This window comes from Vombatus ursinus, unplaced genomic scaffold (genome assembly GCF_900497805.2).
Source record: "Vombatus ursinus unplaced genomic scaffold, bare-nosed wombat genome assembly UNPS02000749.1, whole genome shotgun sequence".
NCBI lineage: Eukaryota > Metazoa > Chordata > Mammalia > Diprotodontia > Vombatidae > Vombatus > Vombatus ursinus.
The window spans coordinates 27,044,145-27,059,462 of record NW_020940527.1 but is presented as its reverse complement, the minus strand read 5'-3'; the positions used below and the strand labels follow the sequence as shown (position 1 = coordinate 27,059,462).

Genomic DNA, 15,318 nt, shown 5'->3' with positions numbered 1-15,318 from the left:
AAATCACCTTGGGTGGAAGTGAGTCTCCCCCTCACTGAAGGTCTTTAAGCCATGAGCGTCAGGTACGAGTTGGACTAGGTGATGCCTGGTCTCATCTATCTTAGAAATTCAGTGATTCTCACTCAACTGAGTATGGAAAGCTATCTTACCCTACAGGAAAATAGGGGTGGAAGGGGATAAGAGAGCAGGGGGATGATAGAGGGGAAGGCAGATTGGGGGAGGGGGTAATCAGAAGCAAACACTTCTGAGGAGGGATAGGGTCAAAAGAGAGAATAGAATAAACCGGGGGGGGGGGGGGGGGGAGGGGCAGGATAGGATGAAGGGAAATACAGTTAGTTTTCCACAGCATGACTACTATGAAAGTGTTTTGCATGACTACACATATATAACCTGTATCAAGTTGCCTGCCTTCTCAATGAGGGTGGGTGGGGAGGGAGGAAGGGTTAAAATTTGGAACCCGAAGTTTTTAAAACAAATGTTAAAAAATATTTTTCACATGCAACTGGGAAATAAAATATACAGGCAATGGGGTATAGAAATCTATCCTGCCCTACAGGAAACTAGAAGAGGAAGGGGATAAGAGAAGGGGGGAGATAGAAGGGAGGGCAGATTAGGGGAAAGAGTATTGGGTTGGGGAGCGATGAGATGGGGAGAAAATTTGGAACTCAAAATCTTGTGAATGTGAATGCTGAAAACTAAAAATAAATAAATTAATGTATCTTAAAAAAAAAAAGAAATTCAGTGATTCTGAGTAAGTTAGGGAAGGAAGCCAGGACTAGGGGCCTAGTTTTTAATGAGAAAAAATCTCTATCTGCTTTTTATTCCCATGGTATTGGCAGCAAAAGCAGGAAAACAAGGCCCACCTGGTGTATAATGAAAGAAGAAACTTCCTAGTTATGGTGCAATCACACAACACCAATGATAAGTCAAGGAAGAAGGATGTGTTGGGTGCAGGTATAACAATGGGCCAGCACCTCAGAGAAAGGCAAGGGAGAATCCTTAGTGCAAAGTGCAATCTTAATTCACAGGATGTAAGTGATGGGGCTGGAGCCTAGTGCTTTATGTACCAGTTTCCAAGAGGAACTGTCAGTATGGAAATTTGGGACCATTCCCAAATCCCCCAATTCCCAATTAACTACATTAACTATATGGGAAAGCTGGGGATGTTTCAGGCAAGTGTCCAATCTTTTGAAGCAACATCTTGGAGAGAACTAGGCATTTTTGCAAAATACCCTTGTTGTCACGTCAGTAGCAGGACATGGAGTTGGATGGACCTGGCTCAGTATTAGGAGAGCAGTTGCTATTTTCTTATGTTAGCTGGTGGGGACTGCCAACCAGCAAATGCTACTATCATTTCCCAAATCAGCAAGAAATTGGAGGAGTTTTACTTGCTGGTAAGCACCCTGGCACCATCAGACAGTGCTCTGAGACAACACCTGCCATCTGGCAACAGCAAACAGACTCAAATGCCAGTTGGCACCATGTACTGGTGTTCTTAGCCAGTTGGCCCGAAACACTGAGTCTTCATCCAACTGGCATAAAAGCAAGAGTGGTTTTTGTTTTGCTTTGTTTCAGCTTGATCCTCCTCCTTTGCAGGGCGTTTGTAGTTACCCTCCCCATCCTTTTTACTTAAGGAAACCTGACACATGCTCTTGGCACCCACTGTCCAGAGAAGGGCCTGAGAACAGCCCAGAGACAGCTCTGTTTAAAAAAGATCCTGGCTGACAAGACCAAGAAAACTGGCTTCCCCCATCTATAAGCAACAGTGCTTCTAACTTCTGAATAGTGGAAGTAGACGCCATGCTGCATGGACAAGAAACTTTGAAGGCCAAACATGAAATGAAGAGTTTAAAGTCATAACTGAATAAAACATAGGAAAAAGTTAATCTAATACATATTTAATGGGGTGTTTGGTCATAATTTTGCTGTGTTGTAATGAGGCATAAGGGGAAGGGAAGGCCCAAGGACCAACTTCCTCTCCTTCACTTATTGAATGCCCAGGGATAGCCTTGCTGGAAGCTCAGGAGCTCGGATAATGTCTCAGTTCTCAAGGGGGCAGAACTCCCAGATGGCTTTATTAGGCTTGTGTCCAGTGTTCTCCTAGAAAATTGGTTTAGCAGAACAGAGACCCGGGGATAAGGTTGTCTCATAAGTCATAGTGTGGTCCTCAGAAGAAATTAGTGGAAAGGGGGTGACGGTGAGAGGATAGAGAGTAGAGGGGATTTAGGGGTAATAGTCTGGATCAAAAAGCTCTAGTGAACTCTTTATGAAGACTCCTATATTTATAACCCAATGAGACCTATGGATCTGACCAGGTTTCTCTGTTTCTGCGGCAGTGGAGCCCAGGCTCAAGTTTTCCAACATTCCCTGGCTGACAGGCCTATCCACCCCATGGCGGGACTGGGAATTAGGGAAGGGTAGACACTGGGATCCCAAGGCACGTTCAGCTTAAGGAAGGGTAGCATCCTCCCCTCTCCTGCTGGACTTACCCCTTCTTCGTTGATGGCCAAAGCTCAGAATGGGCTAGGCTAAGCTCCAGCTTCCTCACAGGAAGTAGCTGGTGTGGAAAGAAGAAACCAAATGGGGGGCCCCTTCTCGGGCAAGCCCACTTCCTTTCCCCTCCTTTTTAGAGTTTCTCTTCCATGTATCCGGTGTAAGCCAGGTCTAAGAGGAATGCTCTGCTTCAAAGTATTTCCCCAATTTTGCCTGAAATTCTACCCATTAGATATTTATATGGGCTAATTAGCAAACACCTCTGGCAAGTCAGGGGAGTGAGGAGCAGGGGACAGGGACGATCAGTCATTGATACTTTACTGTGAATTACTCAGATGTCTTTTCTGACACTTAGCACTTAGCAGATGTTCTAAGGTCACAGTAGCCTTGACTGATAGGACAGAACAAGGTGATTTTGGAGCATAGGATGTTTCAGGGATGACCTACCATGGTGAGTAACTTTGGGCAGACCATGGGGTTTAGGGTGAGGTAGAGGGAGCCCTGAAGCAGGAGAAGGGGAGAAGAGGAGAAAAATAGTGGATGAGAGCATCAAAAACTAACTTGACTTTGAAAATTAACCAGGATGTCCTGGCTCCCCTTTGCCGCCATCCCCATTCCAGAGGCCAAAAGAACCTATCATTTCATTCTTACCAAGCGCCCACTTTTTTTTCCAGCTAATCCTGAGACCATCCCTATTATCATAGAGCAAGTTCATTGAAACTGGCTTGCCATCATCCCCACTCCTCAAAAATGCGTCTATACATATTGGGGGGAGGGAGTGGAGTCAGGGACTTGACATTACCTTGGCTTCACTTCCAGATCAGACTAGGGCCTTCTAAATGCTGGGAGATGCCAACCACATTCTCTCTGACCTGAGAGAGAAGACTATATGGATTGGGTAGCAAGTCATTTCTGCAAAGATGGTCAGGGCCACCTTTTTTCTGCCATATCCATTGGCTGGCATCCAAAATACACTGGAAATTATTTCTACTTAGCATCATAGATCAAGAACTGGAAGGCCATCTATCTCAACTCCTTCATTTTACAGATTAAGAAACTGAGGCCTCAAGAAGTTAAGTAATTTTCCCAAGGTCATATTTTCCCAAGATAGCAAAGCTGATTTGAACCCAGGTCCTCTGACTTAAGATGCTACCCCTTCCACTGCATCATGCTGCCTCTCTGGATTTTTACTTAGGAATTTTAAAATTAATTTCATATTCAATTATTTAAAGTTGGATGGCTCTGGTCTCTGTTCCTCACCAAGTGCTTTCCTTACTCATAATAAGTACTAAACATTCTCGTTTTCTCTCTCTTTCTCTCTCTCTCTGTCTCTTTCTGTCTATCTCTCTCTCCATCTGTCTAGCTATCTATGCATCTTTCTTTCAGTCTATCTTTGTATCTATCTACTTATCTGCCTGTCTATCTATCTATCTAAGTTGGATGGCTCTGGTCTCTGTTCCTCACCAAGTGCTTTCCTTACTCATAATAAGTACTAAATGTTCTCATTCTCTCTCTCTGTCTCTGTCTCTTTCTGTCTCTTTCTCCATCTATCTAACTATCTATGCATCTTTCTATCTTTCTTTCAATCTATCTTCATATCTATCTACTTATCTGCCTGTCTATCTATCTATCCATCTAGACCTCTGCCTCAAGACAGGATATGGTTACTGAATTAGGCTTGGAAGGAAATGGAAGGATTGGAACTTAGGAATAGAGGGGGACCAGAGACCTTCCTAGACTTGAGAAGTGGGCAGGCTGGGATTGAAGGAAAGGGAGTGAGGGGCTTACAAAGCCCCCCACATACATCAGCTCATTTGATTCTCACAACAACTTGTATGCAGTGCACATAATATCTACACACACACACACACACATACACACACACACTGTATGGAGGCATTCCTGCAGCTGGCTAGAATATATCACATACTTAAGGGAGATGGACCAAGGCCAAAGGCAGAGCTCCTTGGCCATTCTAGCCTTGGAACTACTAAGAACCCCAGCCCATGCCACATTCTCTCCCTGTCAGTGTGCTGTTCTACCTTCCTGGGGCCCTGGGACTAGAGTCATAAATGCAGAACTGGAAAGTATGTCAGAGGACCTCTATTCCAACTCCCTCATTTTACAGATGAAGAAACAGAATCCCTAAGAGATTATGTGACTTATCCAAGGTCACACAGGTACTAGAGGTTGCCACCTAGTAGAACCAAGATTTGGACCCAAGTTCTAGGCTTATGGATTTTCTGCCATTTTGATAAGATTTTCAAGGCTTTCACAGCCTCCCCAAACAGTCCCTGCAGAGGTACAACCCCACAGGAGCAAAAACTGGGCTCAGCTCCCTAAGACAATTTTGCAGTGACCCACAGCATCTCTGACTCAGAACCTTAATCTCCCCACAGATCCATCCTCCAAATTTTAGTGGAAGAACATCTACCACTGCCATGATTCTCCCACTCCTTAGGGTGCATTGGTATCTCAGGATTAATACTACAGATACATGTCTCAATACTGGTTATGGTCTAGGAAAGGAGCCTACATGGCATCTATCAAGCCCTAATTCCATTCCATGGTGCCTAGTTTGATCACTAAAGACTTAGTGTCTTAGGTTGAGATGCAAAACCAACCATGGAGCACAATAACGCATCTTAAGTGTCAAGACGAAGTCCCAATTGTTGATCTGCCAGTAACTTCCAGGGCTTGCATCTCTTTTGAAAGCTCAGTGTAAAAATAAGGGCCCTGGTAGGCATCACTCCTTCCCTTAAATATCAAAGAATATTAGAGTTGGAAGATGCCTTAGGGACCATCTACATTTAGCTGCCTTCAGCGTAGAAGTTCATCAAGTTCTTTGGGCTCCTTAAGGAAACGGGTCAACAAATCCTGTTATTACTAAAAGTGGTAGGGAATAATTCATACCCTTAAAAAAATTGGCAGCAAACCCAGCTTTATTGATAGAGCCATCTGATACAAACTTCATCCACATCTTGTTGGAGCTGGATTTGATATCATCTGGTTTCTCATAGCCACAGAAGTGACCGATCAATGCACTCTCTTCAGCGGCACCGTCCCGAATTTCCAAGTAGTCATAGGCGCAGCTGTCATGTCGTTCAATCTGATAGAAGGGACATGAGAGAGTAGCAGGTGATAACTGGCACCTTAATCTCCTTGGCCTGGGAACAGAACTGTAGATAGGGTATGGAGATCAGAGTTGCATCTAGTATACTGAAATCACTAGCGGCATGCTGAAAGCTATACTCCAGGGGAGGTTATTTCCTGGCCAGGGCTTTCATGCCCTCTTCCCATCTCAAGTATCATTCCAGCAGTGGTCATTCAGGGTCTGGTATGCCAGTCTGAAAAACTGACTTAAGTGTCCTCTACCCCAGGCAGACACAACAACTGCTACTTACGGCTCTTCTTAAGAATTAGGATTTAATTGGGGGGGGGGGGACACAACTTTCTCTGCTCTTGATTAAATCAAAGAAGAATTATGAAATCCTAGATCCACTTTCTGCCATATCCAGAAGCTATGATTTTCCCAACCATGAGACATTAGAATGAACAAAGTGATAAACAGGGAAAGAAAGATGCCCCAACTTTCATCAGCTCAAGAGTCTCTTATACCAGTCATATCTATTCTAACCCTCCAATAACATTCAAAAACAAGAGATTTCTGACAATTATAATATGAAGCATACATATGTATGTATGTATGTATATATGCATAGATATATCACTATATATACATACACACATATCACATCTAATCTAGATTTATATCTTCTGCATATACTAAATTCTTAATGAATATTCTAATGAAATGTGTGTCACTTTTTTTTTTGTCAGAAAGCTTCCAGAATGACTTACCTCAAATGCCTGGAAAGTCAGTCCCACATGAAACCCCTCAGAAACAGTGATCTTCCAAACACATTCCTTAGAAGGCCTGTAGTCATCTGGATAATTGGGAGACTGGATTTGGCCAGCATCTTTGTGAATTTCTCCCCCACATATAGCTTTAGAAACAAAGACAGCAATAGATGAGGAACATTCCCTTCCAAGAGGAGCTGTGAGAGTACAGGGGCTTTGGGCAATGCTCAGCACACTATTACCCATAAATAGGTATTTAACACACCTGTGACTGGCTCTGACAATACAGCACAGTAGCCAGCTGTCACCACTAGGTGGAGCATCTTGCAAACATATCATAGATTCATGATTGTAGGTGTGAATTCTTTACTATCAAGGAAAATGACCACCCGGGGTATGATTTCATCAACAATAATTGATCCTTTTAAAGAATAACTAAAACCAGAGATTTTCAAGAATCACAGAATTTTAGAGATGGAAAATATAAATTCTAGTTCCTGCTTTTCCACAAATATAACTTCAGACAGGTCACATCCTTTCTGGTCTCATCTGCCAAATGTGGAAATACGACTAGATAATGATAGCTTGTATTTACACGGCCCTTTAATATTTGCAAAGTACTTTACAAATATCATCTCATTTTATCCTCATAACAATCCTGGGGGATAGGTGCTATTATTATCCCCATCTTACAGATGAGGAAACTGAGGCATAGAGAGGGTCACCCAGCTAATGAGTGTCTGGGGTCAGATTTGAACTCAAGAAGATAGTCTTCTTGACTCCAGAGCTCTGCAATATGGTGCCACCTAGCTGCCCCTGCCCCTCATCTTACAGGTGAGGAAACCAAAGAATAAATGGGGGTGGGAGGAGAGAGAGAGAGAGAGAGAGAGAGAGAAACAGACAGACAGACAGACATGGGGAGAGAACCAATAAAAGTAGGTTGAAGGAACTGAAGATATTAAGTCTGTAAAAAAGAAGCCTTGGGGGTAGGAGGAGGGCATGAAAAGTTCTGCCTCTAAGTATTTGAAGGCCTGTCATGTGGAAGATAAATTAGTCTTTTTCTGCTTGGCACCAGGAGGGCAGATCTAGGAGAAATGTGTAGAGGTTGAAGAGAAGACAATTCAGGCTGTAAGAAAATATATCCCTAACAATTAAAGCTTACCCAGAAGTAAAATGGTATCCATGGTATCCATTTGGTATCCATGTCCCAAAAGTCTTAGGGCAGTTTTAAGCTTATGAGCTCATCCTCACTAGAGATTTTTTTTTTCAATTTAAATGTCGCTTTTATTATGAACTTAATACTTGCCAAAAAAAAAAAAACCCAGAAACATTTTAAGATAGAAGAAACACAGAAGATGACATAAGTGAAGTTCACTAGAAGTTGTTGAATGGAAGCTGAAAGACCACAGTGATACTGTGAGGTCCCTGAGCTGCAGTCATAGTCAGAGGCAAGGTCACTATGTGTGTAGGGTTTAAATGATTTTCTCTAAAATGACTGGAATTGTGGCTGAGTGTTGGTTTATGGGGGAAGAAAGGTTTGTCTTGTAGAGAACATGACTGGCCTATGTTGCTTTCAGGACACAGGAGAGGCCTTAGAAGGGGCCTCCAGAGGCAATGTTTACAACACCACCACTGGTATCCCTAAGTCCCACCTCCACACCCTCAAGGGCTCCCAACTGTAGCTACATACACTTGGAAGGGCGGAGGAAGGTACAAAGTTGAAGAGTGGAGTCACTGGTTGACAGGCAAAAGAAAGGCAGTCCCACAACTCTCCCACACACCTTCATAAACAGCAAAGAAACCCTTGCCCAGGATGTTGCTGCTGCTTCGGAACTCAACCCAAAGGCGACTGTCTGTGGAGATGAGGGGTTCTGGCACTTTGTCACCACAAAATCTACCTGAAAGGCAAAAAGCAAACAATTAGGACACCTCGTGGTACAGTGGAAAGAGTGCTAAACTTGGAACCAGAGGATCTGGGCTACTTATAACTGTCTGACCTTGGACAAGTCACTTCCATAGTGGGGTCTCAGGTTCCTCATCTATAAAATGAGAGTTAGACCATATGACCTTCAAACTCTCTCTAGTCTTAAGATCAGCGTAGGAAGGTCTAGCCACGTCATCCTCTACGCAATAAACTCTAGTGGCTCCCTATTACCTTCAGGAGCATGTCCTTTGTTTGATATTAAAACTCTTCCCAACCTGGCCCCTTGCTACCTTTCTTGTATTCTCCTACTTTACACCCTTCCACATAATCTATGGCCCAGTTCTCTTGGTCTACTCATTCCTTCTCATCTGTGGACAACCCACCAATAGCAGTCCCCTATGATGGAACCCTTTTCCTCTTCACCTCTTCCTCTTAGGATCCCTGCTTACTTCAAGACTCAATTCAAAACCTACCTTCTGAAGGAGGTCTTTTATGGTCCACCCAGCTACAAAAGCTTTACTTTCTGAGGTCACTTTCCATTTACTCTGTACGTATCTTGGACCTAGCTATTTACTTGTATGTTATGTGCTCCATTAGAATGTAAGAATTGAAGACAGGAATTTTTTTTTTTTGCTTTTCTTTGTATCCCAAGCACTTGGCACAGTTCCTGGTAAGTAGGCCCTTGGTATGTTTGTTGATTGGTTGACTGATTGATCGATTAATTATGACCTACAGTGAGAAAACCAAATAGGCTTGTCAAAATTATGCCTCACTTTTTTGCAACATGGCTAATATGGAAATATATTTTGCACAACTTCATATATATGAGTATCATATTGCTTGCCTTCTCAATGGGTATAGGAGGGGATGAAGGGAAGGAAAGAATTTAAAACTCAAAATTTAAAAATGAATGTTAAAATAAATACATTTTTGAAAAATATGCCTCACTGTGCAAGAAGATTAGTCCTGATCCTGGGAGTGTGTGACAAGAGCTTCTAAGCAGCAAGCCTCTGATTTCATCAGTGTAAGGACACTTCCCAGTGAGAAAATTCCCTCTACTGATAGAAATCAACAACCATTCCACAATTTATAGTATTAGGGGGCTGTTTGTGGTACTAAGAGGCAATTTGTCCAAGGTCACAGAGCCAGCTAGAATTGTGATCTGACCCAAGTTCATCCCGACTCCAAGGCAAGGGTTCTATCTACTACACCACAACCAACCTCTCACTTTGCATATCACAGACAATTGACAAATTGTCTTAATTTAATTAATTGAAATTCTGTTAGGTCACACTGCCCAAGGATGAAGGACAGAGATGGGATTAACCTACAGGGAAAACACATTTGGGGAACATCCACAGGATTCAGTTCACAAATACCAGAACCATAAACATTTAAAAAATACAAGTTGTGTATTGCACACACAATGATAAATCATGAGTTGTGCTTTGCTCATAAGTGGGACATTAATGACACATTGACTGCACTGTGAATCCTTTGCCTCTAGTAGGGATGGCTTTGCACTCTCTAGTAGAGATGTCTACAGTCTTTCATGAGATGGACCAAAGTGAATGAATATACCAATGAAACATACATTGTGAGACATAGAAAGTCAACTTTTGGAATGCATCAAATGTGTTGAATCCTATAAACTGTAAATTCCTTAGGGGCAAAGGATTATTTTGGTTTTGTCTCTGTATGCACCAGTATAGAATAGAATAACACCTGGTACGTGGTAAGTTCTGAATAAATGCATAAATGTTATGTTGCCTCAATTTCTTTTGAAATACTTACAACTTTTTGAACATATATGAAGCTCCTGCAAGGTTTTTTCTTTGCTTTTGCCTCATTTATACTATTCATGGATTTACGGAATCTCATAGCTGAAAGGGAACTCAGAGACCACTTCCTCTAAGCTGTATAATGGCACAAGAATCTTCTCCACAGTACACCCAATAAGCTGTCATCTAAGCAGACCATTCCCCTTCTGTATAGTTCTAATTATTTAAGGATTTGTCCTTTCAGCTCTCCAAACATGGCTCTTTAAAATTCTAATTCACTGCTCTTAATCTCACCTTCTATGACTAAGCAGAACAAGTCTGGTCTTCCCTATACATGACAACCTTTCAAATACTTTAAAGACAGCACTGGCCCCTGAGTCCTCTCTTCCCCAGGCAAAACAGCCTCAGTTTCTTGAATGGACCGTTCCGTGGAATGAAAGGTGCATTACCGTCCCCTTTGCTCTGCTCTGGACATCTTCCAGTTTATCGATGTCTATCCTAAAATTTGGCATCCAGAATTTAATACCAGACTGAGATGTGGTCTGACCAGGACATAGGGACAGTATACTTTCCAAGTCCTGAATCCACAGCTTCAATTTAATGGCATCCAAAATTGAAGGAGTTGTATCTTTGGCCACCATGTCACACCATTGATTTGTATACAGCTTACAATCCACTAAAAACCCAGATCTTTTCCAGACAAACTGCTATCTTGCCACGCCCACCCCAACCCAGTACCTCTCAAGGTCTCCCACTGAATCCTGGGCCATCTCCCGACGTCAGGATCTATATCTGGCCACTAGAGGACAAAGTGAAGCTGGTGACTTTGCGCAGCCCTCCCTCTTTAAATCCAATTCTCTTGCAAGTCATGGCACCATGTCATGGTCCTCCTCCAAGAATGAAGGACAAATAACAACCTCTGTGAGTTATTTCTACTCCCCCTTCTGGGGACCCAACTGGAACTGACCAGTTGAGGAATACAGCTTCTTTCTTCCTTTCCTTCCTTCTTTCTTTTTCTTTCTTCCTTCCCTCTCTGTTGCTGCTACTCCTGCTGCTGCTGCTACCACTTCTGCTGTTGCTGCTGCTACCACTGCTACTGCTTTTGCTGCTGTTGCTGCTGCTACTACTACTACTGCTGCTTCTGCTGCTGTTTGCTGCTACTACTGCTGCTGCTACTACTTCTACTATTGCTACTACTTTTGCTGTTGCTGCTACTGCTTCCTTTCTTTCCCTTCCCTCTGTACATGCAGGGTATCAAACCCTTACCTTCCAGTGCTCTGCCCGAAGGAATGTAGATTTTGATCACTGAAACCTTTTATTCTTAAGGACCAAAGCTTAAACCAGAATCACTTTGGGCTCTTGATGATTGGCCAAGGCCAAGCCCCATTGGGTCAGCGTGAAAGTAAACAACAATCGTTTCTATTTTAGCCAGAAACCCTGAGGGTCTTCCCCTCCCAGATTGATTCTTCCACATCCAATGCACTTACACTCCAGGGCATCACCTCCCTGAAGTCACAGTCCTCTTCAAGAATGAAGGTCAAACAACAAGAAGAGGTGGAAATGAGGAGGAAGAGAGTTCCAGGCATGGGGGACAGCCAGTGAAAAAACTCTGGAGTCTCAGGGGATGAGTGTCACGTGCAAGGCCATGATGCTAGATCAGAGTACGTGGAAGGGTGGAAGGAGTAAGAAGACTGGAAAGGCAGGAAGGGGCCAGGTTACAAAAAGCATCAAAAGCCAAACAGAGGGTTTTATATTAGATCCTACAAGCATGATATGGCCAGACCTGCATATTACGAAGATCCATTTGACAGCAGAGTGGAGAATGGATGAGAGTAGAGCGGGACTTGAGCCAGGAAGGCTGCCATGACAGTCCCCACAGGACTATGTCTTTGGATCCCATAGCATGGTGTCTTGTTCATAACAGGCATTTAATAAATGTTGAATTGAAACATCTGTTGAGTTCAATTCAATTTACAAACATTTAGATGATTAACGATAAGTGATCACATTTATTTGATGCATCAAAGTTTATAAATCACTTTCCACACAACAGCCCTCTCAAGAAAGTAGTATCTTACTATCCCATACATCAAAACATTCCACCTCCCCATCCTATACAGCAAACATTCCACCTCTCCATCCTATATAGCAAACATTCCATCTCCCAATCATCTCCATGCCTTTCCACGGGCTGTTCCCTCATGCCAGAAATGTACTCCATCCTGATCTCTGCTTCTTAAAATCTCTAGTTTCATTCCAAGTTTACTGCAAATGCCACTCCTACATGTAGGAGGCCTTCCCCACCCCCCAGCTGCTAGTGCCTCAACTCCACCCTCAAATTATCCTGTATTTATTTTGTGCATATTTATATGTGTATATGTAATATATGTATGTATATATCCATTAGAATGTAAGCTCCTTCAGGGCAAGGACTTACATTTTTGTGTCTATATCCCTAACACTTAGCATAGTGCCTTCTTCAAAATATGCACTTAATAAATACTTGTTGGTGGATTGATCCTCATTTTATAGATAAGGAAACTTCTTGGAGAAATAAAATGACTTGATTTTGATTACAAAGCTGTTAGAGCTGGGATATTATGAAAAATAACATTTATACAGTGCTGTAGCTACATTGATTTTTTTAATCTTCAGAACTACACAGTGATTACTTGCAGGAAGATGATTTTTACATAGACCTAAGTTATAATGGACCCGTAACCAATACCATTGGAGCTAATCTTTTGACATGTGGATGAAACCTCACCTCCTTAAAGAATGGACATGGGCAGTTAGATGGTGTAGTGGATAGCGTACCGACCCTGGAGTCAGGAGGACCTGAGTTCAAATTCGGGTTCAGACACTTGACATTTGCTAGCTGTATGACCTTGGGCAAGTCATCTAGTCTCTCTGGGCCTCAATTTCCTTATCTATAAACAGGTATGATAATAACAATTACCTCCTAGGTTTGTGAAAACAAAATGAGATGATATTTGTAAAGTTCTTTGCAAACTTTAGAGTGCTATATAAATGCCATCATCATTATCATCATCATCATTTATTTTCTCAACCAGACCCTTTTCTTATTTACTTAGGAAAAAAAGTCACTCCCGTAGCATATCAATTTGGGCTTTTACTATTACCATCTGTTCAGTCTGATTCAAAATGAATCCTCTTGGTAGCTGCTCCAGCCAAATATTCTGAAAAACAATTTAGAATCATACAAGAAGATCCAATTTTTCATACATACCCTTTGACCTGGAGATCTTACTGCTGGGCTCATATTCTGGGAAGGTCAGAAATGGAAAGAAAGCTCCAGTCTATGCTAAAGTATTCACAGTAGCCCTTTTAGTGGTTGCAAAGAACTGGAGCTGGAGTGGGTGTCCATTGACTAGGGCATGGCAGAACTGGCATATGAATACAAAGGATGACTACTGTGTAGGGAGGAATGAGATGGAGAATTCCAAGGAACATGAGAAGGTCTGTATGAACCATGGCAGGATGAAAGAGAAAGAACCCAAAGGATAATATGCACAGTATGAGTATAGCCATGTAAATGAAAAGTTTAAAAGGAGGCCAAATCCTAAGGAACTTAAAAAACAAAAAAAAACCCTTACTAATAATAGACACAGCTTTCCCCTCTTAGCAGAGAAGCCAGAGACTAGCAAGGTAGATACTATCAGGCATGTTCATTGCTTAGTTATTTTTCTTGGGTACAAGGAGGGTTTGGTTTTAGATTGAGGGTGGGGAGGACAGTGTGTCCAGAAATGACTGAAACATAAAAAAAAACCAAGTAGCATAAAAAAAAAACACACATTAAAATAAGAGACAGTGTGATGTGCTAGATAGAAGGCTAAACTCAGAGCCAGTCAGAGCTGGGTTCAAGCAGGGCCTCTGAGGCATACTGGCTGTTTGACCCTGAGGTCAGGTGCTTTACCTCTTAGTGAAGGCTCCAGTCAACTCTCTAAACATCTAAGTCCCTGGGCAGTTGCCCATCTACCTTTGTTAGAGGGAATTTTCTCTCCGAGAATTCACTACATCAGTAAAATCACATGTCCGGTTCAAAGTAAGCAAAAATTTTTAATGAAATAAAACATAAAGAATTCTGTTAGTGATCTCTCCCTCCACTCTAAGCTATTACTCACTGTCTAGGTGGCAAGGGGACTTCCTCTGGTCCTATCTCAAGGGAGCCTTCTATTTGAAGGGGTTGGTATCTGAGCCAGGAGGGCCAGGCAGTGGAAGTCAGTAACAGATGAAGGTCAGGCTGAAGCCTCAGCCAGCAATAAGCAGAATTCTGCAGCCAAGGATGGGGAATAGATTACCAGAAGCTAATGGGGGCAGCTTGGGCAGGACCCAAAGCCATAGCTGGTTTGTTTTTGTTTTGTTTTGAAGGGGGAGGACCAGAGGGATCAAACTGTGAGATGAGGCCCCAGTGATCAGAGTCCCAAGCCAAAGTTTGGGTCAATTGGACAGGAACAGAGTAAAAGTAAGGTTCTGGGGTGCCAAAGCAGGAGCCTCAGGGGGCTGGGGACATGGAAGCATCTTTCTGGGCACAGCAGCCTCCTGAAGGCTCCAGGTGCCCATTTGGCTATGCCCTTTAAGGTCTTTGAAGAGACTCAAGAGGGCTGGGCTTGGACACCAATGAACTGGAGGAAAATGCCCCTCCAGTGAGTAAGCCTGGAGCCCACCCAGCAAATAGATCTGAATGGCCAACTATGGTAGCCTCCCCTCCCTAGAGCTGGTGAGAACTACAGCCTTTGCGATAACAAGCCTACTTTCAGGTTGGCTCTATTCACTTTTAAGTTCTCATCAGATATTTAGAACTGGAAGGAACCTTAGTCAAAGGTCATCTAGTTTAAACCCCTTGTTTTATAGACGAAGGAACAGAGGACCAGAGAAGGTAGGTGACTTGCTAAAGGTCACACAGTTCATAAACAGCAGAGTCTAGACTGAATCCAGGTCCTCTGACTCCAAATCCACTTTAATGGTCCATCACACTAATGATGGAGTGTGGCCAGGAAAGCACTGAATTTGCAGTCAGAAGATTTGGGTTCAAATCCTGATTCTGCCAGTGGAAAGAACAGCGAATCTGGAGTCCAAGGACCTGGGTTAAAATCCTGCCTCTGATATTTGTTATTCATGTGATCTTGGGCAAGTTACAAACTCCTCAGTTTCCTAGTCTATAATATGAGGAAATTGGATTAAATAGCCTCTGAGCCTTCCAACTAGAGATCTAGGATCCGATTTACTTGCTGGTTA

The 15,318-nt window shown here is 42.7% G+C and overlaps 1 protein-coding gene across 1 annotated transcript in view; it reads right to left on the bottom strand.

The window, feature by feature from the left end:
* TLL2 (tolloid like 2) overlaps window positions 1–15,318 on the bottom strand; it is a 161,407-nt gene that overhangs the window by 28,396 nt on the left and 117,693 nt on the right. The window contains exons 11-13 of the mRNA XM_027860758.1: window positions 8,136–8,252; window positions 6,355–6,500; window positions 5,407–5,602 (exon numbers count right to left, since the gene is read on the bottom strand). Of these exons, the coding sequence (XP_027716559.1) occupies window positions 5,407–5,602; window positions 6,355–6,500; window positions 8,136–8,252 (459 nt within the window). The remainder of the gene's footprint in view (window positions 1–5,406; window positions 5,603–6,354; window positions 6,501–8,135; window positions 8,253–15,318) is intronic.